We start from the raw sequence: 18,896 nt of genomic DNA on the forward strand, positions 1-18,896 counted from the left end.
AGTAAAAGTGAGGAAACTCTGGGAACTTGTTGTACCAAGTGTGACTGACGACCTTGCTTTGGCTCTTGGCCAGAGACCCACATGCTGGTGGAGAGAGGATGACAAACAGCAGCTGGGGTAGAGGGACCAAGGGTAATCCAAGAGAGGGAAGATGAAGGGCCTCTTGGGTGTCAGGGCTCCAGTTGGTGGCAGAGGGTAAGTCCCATGGATTAGTGGCATGGTTGGCCACCACTGGAAGGAGCCAATCAATTTTGGGGGGTTTTGTTCTCTTCAGAGGTCTTTATATCAAAGATCTCATTTGCTCCACAGTGTAGGCTTGATTTTAGAGTTCAATGAGGATAAAAATGCACGAGGGTAGGAAAAAGCAGCATTTGTGGACACAGGGCTGGATTTACCTGCAGTCACCACATGAGTTGCTTCAGCAGCACAGACATTTTTCCCCTTTTCCTACCCACATCACTTTGTCAACACCAGACATGCACAGTCTGAGGAAGGAACTATTGGTTTTGCTTGGAAAACACTCGACACAGCATAAGCTGTACTGCGCACATCACCGTTGTACAAAAAGAAGCGCGAAAGCCTGGCCGGCTGCTTTGGCATTCACTTCATTTACCAGAGACAATCCAGAGGGCCCCCCTTTAGGAGGCTCCAAGAGCCTAGGGAGCAATGGTCACACATCGCTACCCCATAACCAGACAGAAGCTGAATTCCACAAGAAAGCAGCATTTTTCCTTAGATTAGTTCATTCAAATGACATTGTGAAAGCCAGAGGGTAAAGGGAAGCTTCACGCTGACATTACAGGGGACAGACCACAAGCCTCTGCATGATGCGTTTCTACAATCCCAAGGGCCAGAAGAACAGTATGTGGTAATGAGAAACTATGGGTAGATGAGTCTGAGTAACCAGGCAACAAGAACAAGAATTTCTGCCACCAGCTCCCAAGTTTTCTCTTTGTAAAAGCCAACTGGTTAAAATATGTTCTGGTATTACAGTTGTGGTTCCTTCCCCTAACAAAATTGCAAGCAAAGAGACCATTTAGTCACACAAGATCATTTGTCAGTAAAGAAAATACAAATTTACTTTTATTATAACCATAAAGAGGCATTACTTTAACAATTAGCTGTACATTCAGCACTCAGGTATTTATCTGTGCCAAATAAAGTCAATTCTTTTACTGCTAAAAAAGAACACTTCTCCGCAATGCACTGCCTGTGCTTACAGGATGTTTATTGCCTCTGCATTAGTTATCTTGACAGACAAGCCTCAGGATACAGAATAAAGCTTTACTCTTAGACCAAAATAGGAGGCAACATTTTTATTTTAAAAAATTAAAAACAGCAAGTTTCTAGTCAGATAATATAAAGCATCTTAAATTAATCTTTTGAAAGTATTTACACTATTTGTAAACGTAAATATCTGAAACTGTACATGTTTAAACAAATGTTCGTTTAGCAAACAGGCTGTATAAACTGATTGCTCTTCTCATCTTTCAACCAGCTGTCCTAGAGCTCTCCAGGTACTCTAAGAGAGAAAAGAACCCAAGCACAGGAGTGACTACTGCAACGGTTTACCCTTCCTTCACGTCTTTTCCATACAATGTCTCTATTAAGTCAGTCATAACTCTGTACAGCGACCATGCAGTCCTTCTGTAAAACTTTATAAAAAACAAATATACATATATTACAATGTGCCGGACATTATTTTACAGCCTGTATTTCTACATAAGTGAAAAGAAAGGGCAAGTTTTCTTCCTTGTTAGTTCCTTTAGTTAATTTTTAAGGAGTCATGTAAGGTCCTATGAGTACCATTTATGTACCTCAGCACCACTGCTGCAACACTTCTCATGGTAGCTTTAAATCCTACCATCTTAGTCTCCAGCCATGTGATTTATAACAGGAAAATTATTAAAGCAAAACACCACTGATGTGCATGGAAATTTCTACATATTTAACACTACAGAACAGGTTTTATAAATAAGTTAAAAGTCTGCCATGTAAGTCACTACATTTTTCTTTTGCAGTACTGCACAACAAAGACTTACACACTGACACACCCTAAAGCTGCTTGTAGTGTTTCATTCCATTAACGGTCAAGTGTTTATAGCGTTCAGGTTTCTGAAATAATGACCAATTAATGAATACCGGACACCGTGCATTCCTTACCAGTTACCAAGTACTTATCCCCTGTTTACACTGCTGATTTGACAGGCTTGCACGTTCAGTTTCTGGCATCCCCACCTACTCCTATCAGCACTTACTCTAGTGCGCAAAGGCTGTACAAGTTCCAGTCCCCACTTTAAACAATGCACGCTACCATTTGATCTTGGGTAAGGCCAAAAAAACCCCCGATCCTCTAACCTAAAACTAAGTACCTGAGAATCTCAATGCTAAGCTTTGCAGTAAAGCATCTGAAAACATGCAGCGCCCTCAAAAAGAACAGAGATTATATTGCACAGTTTTCCATTGCAAATCTCAAGGAACTGTGATTCTTTACATGGAGCAAGGTTAGAGCAAGAAACTTCAGGTCAGACCTCACAGCTCCCAGTCACAACAGTATCAGAAAAAGAGCACAGCCAGTGTTTCAAGAAATGCTTCACATGCGGGAAATAAAGTTTTCCCAACTAAGAACCTCTGAATTATGTTCAAGCACGTGGTGGATTACCAGGATTTTCAGGTGAGTTAAAAAAAAAATCAGAGCATGTCTGCTTAAGTCAAATTGTCTTACCAATGTGCTTATCTCCAAGCATTGCAAGTACCTATTACCGCTCCCATTTGACTCCCTGTGCTTTATTTCCAGCGTGTCTCTGAAAGTGCAGCTTTTCACTGCATACATCAGCTTATTAAAGGAAAGTGAGAAATGTTTTTACATGAAAAAAACAGGATTTCAGCTCTGAAAACATCTGGATAAGGCAGTAACTGAGCTTCCGTAAGAGTGATCAGCAAAGGGATTTTTGTTTTGTTTTCTCCCCGCCCCCCCTCCCCTACTTCTCAAGCCAATGAACAGGAAGACCTTTAATAAATCAATAAAACTGTTTGGTGGGTTTTTTTTTTTTTCTTTTTTTCCTTAAACAGGGTTAAGCAGCCTGGATAGTTTTGATGCAGACTGGACCGCACAGTGGGATCCTTCGTTTACTTCAAGCAAGTGTCTTTGCATTCCCTTCACTGCCTGGCATTCAGCTGAAGCTTCTTTCAAGCAGCCTCACTGTTGGGCTACTTGGACATCGATAAAAGTAAGTTCACCTGAAAGGCAAAAGGAAAGCCTACATTAGACAGAGCAGCTAAGTTTCAGAACTGATGTCTTATATTTTAACCTTTAAAGAGTCTTAGACAAATCAGGAGAAGACAGCTACAAAACAACCAGCCAACATTTCCAGTCAAATGCCTACCCACAGGCTTTTTAAAATGCAATTGTTGACCATGCTGACTAGTCATTTCAGCCATTACAACATGCTGTGTCAAGGTTTCTAAGATGACTTCATGCTTTGTCCAGGAATCCCCCCAAAAATATGTGCACTGGCAAAAAATGTTAACATTCATCTTAGATATCTGAAACATATTTGGGATCCTTTGTGATACTTGTTTCCCACAGATTACAACACGGTTTCCCATACATTTCAGTTTGCAGGAGAAGTGATCCTAAGGATTAACAGATAAACAACTAGAGGAAGCCACCTCCTCCAGGATGACCCCACCTCCTTCCAGTGCATCACTCCTACTCTGTGCTCCAGGACAGGTATCACACATCCCTATGGCCACATTCAGTGCAGGCACTGTCTTTTAACCCATAAACTAGATTTTCCGTTTCAATATTGGCAACCTGGGATAATCATGATTCTATCCGCATTCCCTCGACACTAAGGTCAAAGTGAGATTTTTAAAAACCTACTTGGTTTCTGGCAGAGCATCCTAATACAGAGAATTCCTGACCCTGATCATCTCTGAGACTAAAGAACTTATTATGTAGTGTTACATTTCCACAAATATCTGCACATTTTCCCAATGCAATTTACTTCAAATGAATTCTTGTAATTCTTTCTCATGCCTCCGAAATGTAAAAATTGATGCTTTTTGTATTTGTCAAAGGCAAGACTACCTTCACACATGGAGGCTTTTTGAAAGCATATCCACTAGCTTTGATATCTCTCTGAAAAGACAATGCCCAGAAATGGCAAGACTCTACCATGATGTTGTACAACTCAATCCCCAGCAGCATCAATCAGCACCTTCAGTTTAAAAACTCTATTGGATATTCATTAAAAAAAAAAAGCAACAACAACAAAACCCCCTTTTAGCTGAAAGCCTAGAGTTCAGATAAAGGCCTTAGTTTAATCATTCAGGATTAAGGGTGATAATAAATAAATAAAGATTCTGAACACTGCAAATACTACAAATGAAAAAATTAATGTTTAAAAAACCCAGTCACATGAAAGAGCAAGAGATAAAACAGGGAGCTTCAATATATACCTGTTCCATGGAAGGACAAGCTACGATCTGGAGATCTTCATTACTAAATTCTTCCTTTAACAAAGCGTGAAGTTTCTGGAACATTTGCTGAATGTTGTTCTTTTAAAGGTAAGAAGAAAAAAAAAAAATCAGTATTAAAAAAACCACAACACCCATCTGAAATATGAACCAGAATAAGCACAATGTACATGGAATAGCTACTATAGTGACCAGGTAGGGAGAAGCAGTCGAGTTTTAAGAGCTTTTTTTCTAAAACAAACCCCAAAACAGCCACAAGGAATCCACGTTGGCTGTGAGATCAAAAACTTCAGCTAAGATGTGCTAAGCTGAAACACTGTGTCCTACAGACTTAACCTGGAAGCTTAAAACTCAAGCTTGGTTCTTTCTGGTGGGTTTACAGTGGGTGTCCCATTGAATCTGTATCATCCTCTCTGTCTCCAGTGTTTCTGCCCATGCATAACTGAGCGAGCTGTACTGGTTTTGACCAGGACAGAGTTAAATTTTCTTTACAGTAGCTCGTATGGTGCCAAGCGGAAGACGTGCAGAATGAACAGAACCAGTTACTTCCCTGTGACGTGTGTGTCTTATGTAGGCTGAGTACAATGGACAGCAGGACAGCTGTTTTGTGGTTGTTTTGTTTGCCCCCCCCCCCCCCCTTTTTTTTTTTTTACGGTAAACATATTATAAAACACATTTTTGAATGTTTTGAATGTTTGTGTTCAAACAACATGCAGATGAGGTACTTCGGGACATGGTTTAGTGGGCATGGTGGTGTTGGGTTGATCGTTGGACTTGATAGTCTTAGAGGTCCTTTCCAACCTTAATGATTCTACATTATTAGATTTATTTTTTATTTATCCATGTGTCTTTTCAACAGGCTTCTCAGATCAAGGACACCACAGTGACTATAATAGTCTGTTCACTATTATACATGCATGGTATTTGTCACATGTTTACTGCCTGGACTGGTAGCCTAGAATAACTACAGAGATACAGGTATGTATGTGTGTCTGTATATATACACTTATAAATATATGCACATATACAGTTATATAGATGTATCATACATATAACCATACAGACACAGAAATAGAAGGTGAAAGATCCCACAAAATGTGTTCAAAGACTTTAACTAAATGAAGGGCCAACACCTACAGGAAAACATGCTGAAGCACATCTAGCAATACTCACCCTCACTGGCTTAAACAAAATTAATTCTGTATCTTTATTGGACAAGTATAACGACATGCTTCGTAACGTTGATGGCAGCTTTGTTTTTATTGTCTTATAAGTGGAAGAGACCAGATCATTGATCTTTGCTGAAAGTAAAAGAAAATATGCTTAATAGGCTAAAATGGCATTCTGCTAGTTGAAATCTACGCTCCAGAATATGGTTACGATCAGCCCCCTCCACTTTACTGGGGTTGATTGTAACCACAGGTTCAGGTGAAAGGGGAGGAAGGGGTGACGGGGCTGTGCAGCATCAACTCATCATATGACCACAACATTCCAAACAAGGCTTTTCTTTTGGGACCTACTCAAGGCGTCAGTCTCTCTTTCCCTGCAGAAAATGCATCCAACCCATTTCTGCAAACTACCACATCTTCCTGAGGTTCCTGAAGTCACAGTCTTCCAACAGCAAAGTTCTATATAGGCCCTAGAAAACTTGCCTGGAAAAGAAACTGCTGGGAAATAAACAGTGCTAGTAAAGAGAACAGCATACCATAAATTCTCCTCATTGACCACAGGCCACATCTGTAAGAAGAAAGGTTGCAACAGCCATCTGGATTTTGAATCAACCAGACAGGAATCCTCTCTCAGACAAGACCTTCCTTCTTTATTGCTGGGTATTTTAATGATTTTACAAGATCTTTGCTTAAAGGGCAGGGGAGAAATACATTTCGTAGCTTTAAAGTACCAAAGTTAATATAGTCTGTTGGGTTTTTTCCCCTCAACTTCTACTGTATCTGAATTTTCTGCCTGCTCCTGCTTCCAAGACAAATGACTCCAATAAACAGCAGAAGCTCTGCTTAGATCTGCCTCTACACACATAATTATCTCCAAACAAACATTAAAAATACTCCTGAAGAAGCAGGAGATGTTAAGTAGAAGTTCGAGTTAGCCCTTGAGAGTGTCTGACCCATGGAGCAGCACTGAATTATGAATGAACGTGGCTAGCTTTGCATTTTAAGAACATGATGCAACAGAAGGTTCCAATGTATGAATTGGAATAATCAGATTTCTCAGTGTCACCCAGAAGCACAACTTTGAAGAGCAAAACAACCCAGGAACATCTAAACTACTCCAAATGTTCCTGCAAAGCATTCACATTTGAATTCTTAAGAGGGAAAGAAAGCTGGATTCCATTTTTGCACAGTGACAGGAAAACTGAAAAGAAAGTAGGTACCAAATGTACAGACAATAAAAGCTTCAATGCAGATTCATTTTTTTTCCTATAAAAGCAAAAGCTTTATCTTAATGTAATCAAATAATTCCTTAAGCATATTCTGTATGCAGTTGCAGAAATGCTGTTTTCATGCAAGAACAGTCACAGCTTGAGAAATACTCAAGTCATTCATCTACTGCACCAATTAAATACATATTCTGAAGTTTGTCAGGTTTTGATTTAGAGGTATCTTAAGACATTGGAACTAGCACACAGGTAAAAATGGAAGGCAGGTTTTTCAAGAAAAAGGTAGACAGCTCTTAGGTACTTAGAATTTTTCCAAGTCAATCAGTGCCTCACAGTCCAAATTAATCTGGACAGATTTTCAGATTTCTCTATTTTAGATGTCAGGCAGAGAGACAAATGACATTCTGAAATACTCGAGCCCCATATAATGCAGCCCATATTGCTCTACCAAAAATGGTGAATGGAAAGGGTCTTTTACTCCATTTGATGAGAATTTTTTAGAATAAGTCTCAAAGTAGTAAATGATTATGGCTTTATTAGCCTACAAGCACCTCAGAGGTAACATGAATATAAAACAAAGTAAATACCTGGTTGCGCCCAAGGTTGCTGCGAAAGGCTGTACTTGGGACCTCCTTGAGTGGCCGTTGTTTTTAAAGCAGCTACCTAAAACAAGTACAATCAACAAAATCATGTTTCTTTCAGTTGAATTCACAACAAAGTGATCAAGTAACAACTGCACAAGTCTCAGACACTGCAGTGTAAGGAATTCCCCCTGCTCACTCTCTCTTCTGTGCCCTGACTTAACAAAACACAGGGGAATCAGCTTGACAGAAATGCAATTCAAAATTACAACCATGATCGCTTCTTGGAAGTAAAATTTAGAATAGGATTAAATTTACAAAGACATTTAGGCACTTAAGGATACAAAACCTCAAAAGAGATTTATACTTAAGCAGGTTAGTCAAAATCCCCAGATTCCCAATGAATCATTGGGATCATTTGGACAATCTATCAATCTCACTGCTTACTAATCCATATTTTAGGCATGCCACTGGCCCCTCCACCCCAGCATGACAGGCATCAGTAAATTTAATACTGTAATCTTCTAAATTCTCCCCAAAAAGCAGCTGGGATATTTGTGATGTCTGTGCAATGCTGTAGCTCCAATTTCTGAGATGTCATGCCACTGATTCTCAGTACATAAGGATCCATATCACACTTTCCATTTTCCAGATTCTGCTGCGTGAACAGTAATAGACTCAAGCTGCCTAGAAATCCTGAGCTCTAGAACAGGTTCTAGAAAGAAGTGTATTGTAACAATACATCTTTTTTGTTCCTATCCCCTAGGATGCCTCATCTTTCTGACCAACTGTTATCAGGAATTTCTTTCACAAACAGGACTTGGGAGGAAAGTCGTGCTCAGCAAGCACCTCACTGGTTTAAAACATGCTGAGATCAGAAACTTTCAACACACTTCACAGCCATACTCTAAGACCTCCCTCAAGAACACACATGACCCAAGACTGGTTTTGAAGGCTTACAAATTCAGTCAAGGTAGGCTTTTTCCTGCAAACAGAAAAGCTCCTGCCAACTTTCACAGACCTGTTTTCACTAAATGAAACACTAAAGCTTCTTGATTGAAGAGCATAAAGGTTGCTTTTAAAAACAAACTATGTCATGCTCCTTTAATCCATTAATCTCAAAAATGCCTGGAAAATTGTTGTTGGAACTTAAAGGGAAGCACAACCTTATAATGGAAAATGCCATCATCTTCATCTAATCAGACAGAACTAGCAGCTTCTCCTACACTAGATTTAAATACTAATTTCCTTGTTCTATCAGTATTTCACTTAGGTTAACGAACCTACGACATGTTTGTACCTTTGTCATGAACTCCTCCAGCTGTTCTATAAACTGTTTGGTTTGCTGCTGAATAAACTGCTCACAAGCTGATTTCAGATGACGATCTACATCTTTCTTAGAGTCGATATAATGTTCTCTGATTTCTGGAGTACCCTGGAACAGAAGACAATTCTCTCCTTTTTATTTGCCAGAGATCACCACCCGCTTAAATGACCCCATTTTTCTTAATGCAGTAAGACTCCATATTACCTCCAGTAAGAACTGTATCAAGGCGTTGTTGCTGTTTAGTCTAAAAAATCTTGAAACTGTCTTAGGGTTCAGGATTTTAAAAGCTGCATCTGTGAACCAGAAAGTCACTGAGACTGTAAGTCAAATGGGCTTCAACTCCAGGAATTAAAAATTTTAATCACTCATTTACACATAAAAAATGGGCTAGCATGATTAGGACTGTAACTTTAATGATTCCACAACTGCTAGGTGTGGATGCACAAGTGCACACGCACAAAGCTTGATCCACTATTCTTTAACTGTACCTATGGTAAACCTGAATCTAATAGTTGCACAGTCTAAACAGCTAAATACGTTACATGAACCTAACAAATGACTGATACTAGCTGTAGTGCTATCAGCACACAAACTGTGTGAGCTCTTTTCCTTTTATAACTATACCTACAAGTGAAAGACTTTTACATAAGCTATGTAGTTAAGCATTTATGAACAATATGCAGCATTTGGCCCATGTTGCCCGGGAAAACCAAGTACAGTTGCATGAAGTAACTTAAAACTGGCACTGTTTTCCTCTGTGCTTACTTATTTTAGTTAGGACTAAACAACAAAACATCAACATTGATACACACTAATGTTTACAGTCTATACAGAAGTCCCAAGGAGGAAAAGCAACTCCTCTGTAATTAACACAAGGTACTGAAATTATTACTATAGTGTTAACAGGATGTTGTCAACCTGAAATCTAGTCAAATTGGGAAAAAGAAAATTATCAATACAGTTTCAGTATGGCTTGTTGTCATAATGTCTTTCATTTACCATGCTACACATCCATCTGCTTTTTTTTTTTTTTTTTTTTTTTTCATTTCAAAAGCAATTTTGCACCCCTCTTGCTGTATGAAACAATGGTAGGGAAACAAGACATATGAGTTAAAGAAGTGCTATCAAAGGCATTGAATAAAGAGGGAATACCAGATACACAGGCATGTAGGTTTTGCACTGCACTAAGAATCTGCACTCTTATACAGTTAAAGGTGACAGCAGAAAAAGATTCATTTTGTTCTCTGAATTATTGCCCAGAAACTTCACTGATTCTAAAAAGAGCTTAAGTTCTTGATTAGAAGCCTATGAGCTAGTCAGTGTGAAAGTCACTTCTCTCCACTCTATACTTCAGTTACATGAACCTTGGCATTATGCTACTTTAAAAAAAAAATTGAGCGGAAGCATGGCTTTTACATTAAGCAATGTCCCTTTGTCTATAAATCCCAAATTAAATCTTAAATATATGTGCAGAAAGCTTGGCAAGAACACAGTAAAATTCCTATTAGCCATGTTATTTTTCTTCTACAACTCATCCCAAATATAAAAGCCCTGCTGGCCTATGCTACATGACATTAAGAATTAAGCACAATGTATACCTTTTCAACACCACTACCACCCCCCAATATAAAGAAAGTGTTTTCCATTACTTACCACTACCATCTGCAAAGCACTGGCTGGCACAAAAATTTATTCAAGTAAATGAAGATGGAGAACAAACTTGTGTGTCAGCCAGGACAAGACACCAAAAGGATATATTTGCCCTTTAACCTCCAGTCAACTAGAAACCACTCAACAGGTAGGAGGTTTCATTGATGTTCAAATGCAACAGGTGAAATGGTTAGTGTAAGAATTGCTTGCTTCAGAGTTAAAACAGCAGCATATTAGACGGCAGGAAAGAAAAGTGATTTTTTCAGCTTTCTCTTCAGGAATGGAAGAAGAGAAACTTGACACGTTTCCAACTATTTTTCCCATTATCTTTATAAACTTGACAAGTGCATGACAGTTCACTTTTGTATTGACAAGTTTGGGTTGGGGTTTTTTTTGCATTTTACAAAGGAACCATAGTACAACTTTAAAAGTCATGACCATGGCCACTACTCCCCATTTTCCTTTCCTACAATGGGCACAGTTGCTATATAACACTATTCAACAATACTGCTTATTGAACTTGCAACATAAGAAATCTTTTCCAAAACAAAACCTCACAGAAAGGTCTAGGAAATCTTCATTGGTTCTAGGCAAGTCTACTATATATTGGTAATTTCACCTGCTAAACACCGGTAATGAAAGATATTCCTTTAAAGGGTCAGAAAAGGGGAAAGAGAAGTCTGCACAATGGAAGTATAGATTACTTAGCTGTTCTTAAAAAGGACTGGATAAATAAATCAGGTCAGCAGTAAAAAGCAGTCAAATGCATTTCATACAAAAATAAAGAATGTGTTAGATACATTTTAAATCGCCCTAAGAGAATGGGTTTGTTTTTTTTTTTTTTTCAGAGAAGATAAGAACAAAGCAAGAGATTAGAATAAGCGTACAGGTCATTGCAAGTGAACATAAAATAAACCCAGAACTTTTGCTAGCACATTGAGGGAGGACAATCCCCTCCCATTCTGTAGCCAGCAACTGTTTAGTACCTCTAGTTTTCTTAAGGTCCAGGGAAATTTCCTTAATGGTGAAATCAGTATGGAAAGGAGCAATTTGTTCACGAAGAATCAAAAGGTGTTTTATTAAGAAAAGCTGTCCATCAACCTGGGTCTACAGTACAACAAGAGAAAGAACATGCATTACATGTAAAAAAAAAAGCCACAGTTAAAAAAAACAATTAAATTAAGAGCAAATTCTCAACACCTCCACTTTTATTAGTTACTTCCTATAATAAAATTAATAATCTTACTAACAAGCTTTTCCCATTAGTCTGTAGTACCATTAACTACACTCTGGGATCCACAAATCCCACTTCTGTACTGTTCCTAATACACTGCTCTACAGAAGCAGACTTTATGCACGTTTCTTAGAAGAATTACATTACACAGCCATATTACTAAATGTTCACATTAAGTACAGGTATCCATTACTTGAAAGATACAAACTTATTCTTCATAACAGTCAGGAATCATTTCATGTAATTCATATAATTTATAGTTGAAAAACACGAGGTTCTGAACTTTTTTTAATCATTACAATAATTTAAAAAAGCCAAACAGTCAATGTTTCTGTAATAACTTTGATTAACTGTGCTACTGCGCAAAGGTCTTAACGAGGCATTTTTCTCATGTCATTAAACACAAAGCTTAGTTAATTTCTAAACACTACAGCAATGATACAAATAAACCAAGGCCAAGTTCACATCACCAAGACAATCAGTTTTGCTCAGGTTGTTATTTTAGCTATGTGCTTTATACTGCATGCTGCTTTTAAGTTTTGAAGTTCATGGCTCACTGAGGTAAACAGAGGAGGACTCAAAAATTCAAATTTGCTTTTGCAAGCTGGGAGAGAACTTTCCTTGATACAATGTTAAATAAGACAGCAAAGAAGAAATTAGATTTAAATCTGCAGTTTTAACGAATAGAAATGATTAGTAAAAATAAGTCGTGAAAGGGTTTATCGAGTTTTTATTTTTTTTATTCTTACATGCACAATTTCATCAGATAATGTTAATTTAGCATGCATCAAGGACAAAGTGGTACCAATCCTAGCTCTGGGCCAACCTATCTAGGGTTCACTGCAGAATGAGTTTCATTCTCTGCAATACTTTAAGTCAACGCTGACCTGATACACAGCGCTGGAATGGATAATTAACTCTGAATGAATTACATGTGAAATAGTTATTTGCTCAAGCTAGAAGAAAATGCAGTTTGAATTTCTTTTTAAAGATACTACAGGGATTTTTCAAATGACACTCGAAGAAATACTTTGCAACAGCTCTTCATTTCTAATAGCAACTAAAACTTTTTTCATTACTAAATATTTACTGCTTATAAAAATCCAATAATTTTAGCCCACTAAGACTTTCCTTTTTTTTTTTTTTTTTAAATTCACTTCCTGACTACTAGGAATTTGCAAGTTACTACAGTATTTGTATTAAAGGAACTGTGACAGGAAAAAAGGTTTACTCCAACTAAAGTAACACTTGAAGTCAAAATGACTTGATGAAACTGCATTGAATTTGGAGCAACACATCAGATCAAAACTTTTGATAATGGACAGTTCCGAGAGGAGAATACTTAACAAATCTTCCCAGGGAATTTAATACTTAAAGATTTTTGAAAATTCAAACAATGGGGGCAGAGAAAAAGAGTAACAAGCAGTAAAAAGAAGTATAGGGAGCAGGGACTTCTAGCAGAATTTTTTCTTTAGGTATCACTTGATGAATTCACATGAGTTAGAGCAGTCTGTAAAACACAACTGCTACGATTTGTGTTCCACCTTTTCAGATAGCCTAGCATGTGAATCATTATCTTTGCTTTACAATACATTAACCGTAACTAAAAGCTGGCAAATCCATCGGCTCTATGGGGGCAGAACAACATGCTTTCAGTGAGATTTCAACAGAATTCTGAACAACTTCTTCATAGCTTTAGATATGCATGGCAGAGGGAGGAAGGACTCATACCCAAAGAACAGATTCTGACCTTGGTTTTGCTGATAGAATCAGCAGCTCCCAGCAGCGAGTGGATGCAGGCAGATAAAGCCTCTTGCGATAACCCCTGAAACACCGCCCTCTGCAGGGAAGAGAAAATGAGACCGAAAAAAAGGTGTTAGCAATGTTTAAAGCAGAATTTAAGAGCTGCAGCTTGTGAAGGATGTGCGTTACCAGCACATAAAACTCTGGTTTAGTTAGTTACAACCGTCTCGTCTAAATGCAGTATGAGAGGATGAAGCGTTCGTACATACAGGTGTACACTCAAGCGTGCCCTGTTCACCCTCCAGCTCCAAATTTGCACCGGGGTAGCGACATGGTCAGCGACACCTAACGCATTCACAGCTAACGGCATGAACGATGCTTACTGGGCGACCTGACTAAACACATCATGTGTCAGGGTAACTATCTGTGTGTGCAGTTTGTACGTGCGATAGACATGAGATCATTTGAGTGAGCTTAACCTCAAGCAAACTCAAATTACCTCACATTTACATCAGGTTAGTAAACAAACATGACATGTTTGCCATGGCCCAGGTGACACAGAGGAACTCATTAAGCTGCAGCAACTAGATCATATGGCTGAGCTAGATGTATGAACACAACTTGTACCCACCAGCCTGCCAATGTAGTACATGACAGCCTTGACTGCCCCAAGACTTGCCAGTGCCACTTCATTCATTCTTCTCCTATCTACAAGGCAAGGCATACCAGTTCTGCCAGTGTTATCTCAGTGAAAAAGCAAGTAAATCACTGTGCAGACACACTATCAATGAGCCTTGCAAACAACGCAAAAACGACCTCATCTCCAAAGGTCTAGCTGAAAACACTTGTGAAGTAAACACTTTTGTTTCTGTTAGATGTGAAGATCCCTACCATCTTAAACTTTGGAAATGTCTCCTACATTTTGGAAGGTGAAGGGATGTGCCACAAAAAAAATTTTGAGAACATTTCCAAAATCTAGAAGTAGTAAAGTCACCATTTTTAAGACCAGAAACATCACCTTGACAGATGTCCTGCAAAGCACATCGCAAGAAACACATACAACCAGTAATTTAGGCAATAAGATCATTCTCTATAATCAACCCAGAACTTTCTATTCTTTATTGTCCTATTCACTCTTCAACTTTGGTGTGATAAGTATCGTGAGCATCAGACACTGAAGTATTTCTGTAGTAGCAAAAGCAATAGATGTACGAACCAGTGCCTTTTTTCTATTTCTACAAATACAAAATGTCTTGGAAATGATGACCTAAATTTGTCAGTTCACTTGTTTTATATAAAGATGGCAGCAAAAAGACCAAGAGATAACAGAGGCCAGTAATTTTCCATTTGTAATTTACATTAAAGTATTTAGACATGGTGCAACACACTTGAAAACTACACTTAAAAAAATTAGATAAATTTTTGCATACGTCTATACATCTGTATAGTTTGGAGAGACACACTAGAGTCCTTCTGACAGTAGGATACCACATTCCATGCAGATCTGCTGGTGAAATCGTGGTCTGGTGCCTGGGATTAAGAGACTCTGATGAACCTGTTTAAAAGTAAAATACACACATGAAAAACTTGCGCATCTGTCCTTTCAAATGAAGGAGACTGCAATATTGACTGCACTTTATACTGACTCCATAGTAATAAGACATATTTTATTGCACTGAAACAGGTTAGGTTGTTTGGGGTTTTTTTTCCCCCCTTCTGAGCAGGTCAGTACTAGATTTCTGATGTGTAGAGAGCGCGTGGCTGTTAATTCAATTTCAGGGATGGCCCAGCTCGACCTTTTTTAATAAGTTAGTTTTACAGGCATGTCTCCAGTGACACCCCACACACACACTTAGCTCAACAGCTGAAATGATCAAACAAGTACTGAGGGGAAAAAAAAAAAAATTGGAGAAAAAAAAGAAAAAAATGGTTAGTGACCATGAAACTACAGGAGATGGATCAGGAAAAAAAAAAAAAGGAAAAAAGACACTCCATGAATTTTACTTCTTCATGCTTTCTTTTCTGCTGGGGATAATCCTACATGAATTAAACAGTTGCAGAAAGTGTAGGGTTTAAACATCATGTTAATAACCACAAAAATAAGGGCAAAACCAATTTTGTCATGAGGTGGTTGTGCTCCTCCTGGGTAACCTTTGTAATAATTCTGTATGGTCAAAATGGATTTTCACAACACCTGACAGACAGAAGTCTTGTATTATTTACACAGTGTTCTTAAATCCAGGGACACAGCTGAGTCAATAGCATCCGAACTCTGGTTCCAGTTAGCAACCATTCAAAAAAGTAAAATTTTTAAAGTCTTACCTAATGATGGAATAAGCACTTGTGAAGCATTCATGTGATCAGTGCAGGAACTGTCTAAAATAATTCAGCAATATCTTTCTACCTTTTGCAACAATCAATTTATTGCCACAGTAATTAGAAGGCCTGTAACACCTTAGTCATCCGTTTGAGGTTCCTAGGCTATTTATTAGTCACTTCAGCTACTCATGTGGGCACTGAAACGAGGCACCTTTGAAGGGCTTGTAATCCAAATTGTCTCGGACATTCGTCTTCAAATTACACCATTATAGGTTCCTTCTGTCTCCTGAATGCAGGTGGGATTTACAGCACTTTTGAATGCCACACACCTGGCTTGAAGCAAGATGAACTCCACTCTCAATGGGATTTGTGGAGTCCAGCTAGAAACAGCCAGAAAGACCTTTGCAGGCCTTGCAAGCTGAAAGCAAGAAACTACCAAGTAATCAGAAGGAGTATGAGAAATAACTGACAAAGAGTTGAGAAAGGTGCTGCTGGGAAAAATAACACTGCACCATTCTGAACAATGATAAAATAAAAGGAGAAATTCTTCACGGATCTTAGACAAAAAATTAGAGGGTTGTAACGCTCAAACAGCTGACATCAAGAGAGACACATTTCATGGCATTTGCTTCCAGTTCACTGTAATTTACAGGTACATGGGTCACATTTAAAAAGTGAAAGACTATATGCTGGATTATTGTAAACAGCTAAAATTACTAACTGGTTTCAGTAAGTGGAAACGCATTCAAAGGAAGAAGTTGCCTCCCCAATAAGGGTGCACACACAAAGACACGCCTAGATGCTCAAAGCATTCATTTAAGAGACGTGCCTGACACAAACCACCCTTCTCATCCTAGCACAGCTAACAAACAGAAGCTTCCCTACGCATACATCTTGATGGGAGGGCTACTTTGCAGTAGAGAATACAGCAGCTCAGTTTCATACAAAGTACAATAGATGCTGTCTGCTACAAAAGTAGTTGCTTCACAGAATGGATTGCACTGGAAGCACAAAGAAATGCCACCAAAAGAATAAGATGAAGTTTTTTCTCATTCAAAAAAAAAAAAAAAAAGTTAAGAACCCTAAGACAAAGTTCACCTCTCAAAATCTCTTATGGATTTCTCTAGGAAAGTAACCCCTTAAGATAATGCAAGTTTCTCATTGATGGTTCAAGTTAATGCTCACTCTCCATGAGCTTTATACATTAATTTGACAATATGAAATATATTTCATACCAGATTTAACTAAGCTGCAGGACTCAGGATCTTCTAGACGGACATCTGAAAATGAAGCTTCAGATGGCATCTTCTTCTGTTCCTCTTTTAAACTCTGTGCAATTTGCTGCAGAGGAAGATATACCACAAAATTTTACTTTTTTTATTCCTCGCTAATTTAAGCAGGATCATGCTGCTTTGGTTACAATAGAGAAAAGCATACTAAATTGCAAAGGGAGTCAGCTACACTCAGCTCCCCAGAGTTTCAAAGACATTAAAAGAAATGAAGACAGATGTTTCCAAAACAGTAGCAGAAACATTTCAATATCAATTTAAGATTCACAAGTACTACACAGATCTGTGTAAAGCACTGTTGTTTCCATTTTGCCTGTTTTTACTGATCTCTAAATAATAACCAGTGAAGCTACCTAGAAAGAGGAGCACCGAACTCAACACTCACTTGGATTTCATACAGATCATTTCTGTGATGGCTTTATTCCTATAAATGATATGTGCAGATGGCCCCAAAGTACTCTCTAGTTTATTCCCTGCAGGAGTTCAACAAAAAGCTTTCCCCTAACATTGCTCAACACTTCCACACTTCAACTTTTTTCACTATTTGGTCTGCTTCAAAGCAACGAGAGGCAGCAAGAATGGGCCAAGAACTGCATTAATATTTGAGCAGAACAACGCAAGAAATATTTCTGCCCTGTGCTTTTAACATTTTAATAATTCATTTATTCAGAGAGAAGGTCTCTCTAAATAGCAAGGTTTTGAGTTTTAAAAGCAATCAAGTAGCAAAACTCATCTCAAACCGGGCAAAAACTAGAGTCTTATAAGGACATATGAAGACCAGCGCAATTTCTCAATTTAGAATGAACGTTAAAACTCACTTTCTTCTTCCTAACTGAACAACTGTAGGACCCTAGTGAGAAAATAAGGTCTTGTATAGACTAAGTATCTGCATTGCTTGCCTATAGAAGATATAGCTAACATTAAAAAGTTCTCAATCATTTTTTTTATCCAGTTCTATTTACACAATTTTAGCAAAAAACCCCAAACCAAACCAACCTGCACTCCTAACAGTTATACTGGTAAAACTTCTAATCACTAGTTGTTCTGAATGGAGTGATCCCATTTAGGTACATTTTGTGTGATGGGCTTCTCAGTTACTATTTTTGCTTTTTCTTCAAAAGCGTATTAGTCCTTAAACTTTCAGTATAAAGGGCAAGTGTCCTACAAACTCACTGCCTCCACCATTTGCAAATGCTTTCTTAAAAAGCTTTGAATGTCTCATAATCACCAAAGCATGAACTGTAACATAATAAGAGCTTTAGGCATATATAAATACAAGAATATAGCAATGCGAGTTCAGTACTATGAAGTTTCTCACAGTTTGTCTGTTTACAGGCAAGAATTGAACACAATAAGGTACAGTTATACAACATTAATTTCTTCCAGCCCACAGCAAAATACACACACACACACACACACATATAGCTATAAAGCTTCTGCCTTTTATATAAGTAATGCTCTGATTCTGAAGTCAAACAACAGCTTCTCTACCAACCGGTCAGCTGCAAATAAGTCCTACAATTTTCTAAGCACCACCAGCTATCCTGGTAGATAGACGGAACAGAGCAATAAAACCTGGATCTTGCCAGTTCACATCAGAATTGCCATTCTTTGTCAAGTCAGGCCTATGACAGCTTGGGCCTGTCATTATAAAGTGAAGGGCAACAGTTATTTGGGGGGAATCTTTATTATGCTTAGTCCTTTCCATACAATGCTACCTTTCAGTTGCTTATCAAATGCAGTTTGCTCTAGTCAAAAACTAATTTAAAGTCTTTCATCAGCCACTTTTTTATTTCTGTGAGCAGTATCATTCTGAAATCTTTCATCAATGTAACATTAACCTTTTAAAGCAGAATTAGTTTGATTCCTTTCAGCA

General features: G+C 38.2%; 1 protein-coding gene across 1 annotated transcript in view; it reads right to left on the bottom strand.

The window, feature by feature from the left end:
* Positions 1–3,210: 3,210 nt before the first annotated feature.
* Positions 3,211–18,896, bottom strand: part of COG3 (component of oligomeric golgi complex 3) — a gene marked incomplete at its 5' end in the record, with an annotated part of 28,259 nt that continues 12,573 nt past the window's right edge. Inside the window, 10 exons of the mRNA XM_010288938.1 lie at positions 3,211–3,240; positions 4,465–4,563; positions 5,656–5,783; positions 7,465–7,540; positions 8,759–8,893; positions 8,990–9,078; positions 11,422–11,542; positions 13,420–13,509; positions 14,843–14,967; positions 16,967–17,072. Coding sequence (XP_010287240.1) covers positions 3,211–3,240; positions 4,465–4,563; positions 5,656–5,783; positions 7,465–7,540; positions 8,759–8,893; positions 8,990–9,078; positions 11,422–11,542; positions 13,420–13,509; positions 14,843–14,967; positions 16,967–17,072 — 999 coding nt within the window. The remainder of the gene's footprint in view (positions 3,241–4,464; positions 4,564–5,655; positions 5,784–7,464; positions 7,541–8,758; positions 8,894–8,989; positions 9,079–11,421; positions 11,543–13,419; positions 13,510–14,842; positions 14,968–16,966; positions 17,073–18,896) is intronic.

This window comes from Phaethon lepturus, unplaced genomic scaffold (genome assembly GCF_000687285.1).
Source record: "Phaethon lepturus isolate BGI_N335 unplaced genomic scaffold, ASM68728v1 scaffold4016, whole genome shotgun sequence".
Taxonomy (NCBI): Eukaryota; Metazoa; Chordata; class Aves; order Phaethontiformes; family Phaethontidae; genus Phaethon; species Phaethon lepturus.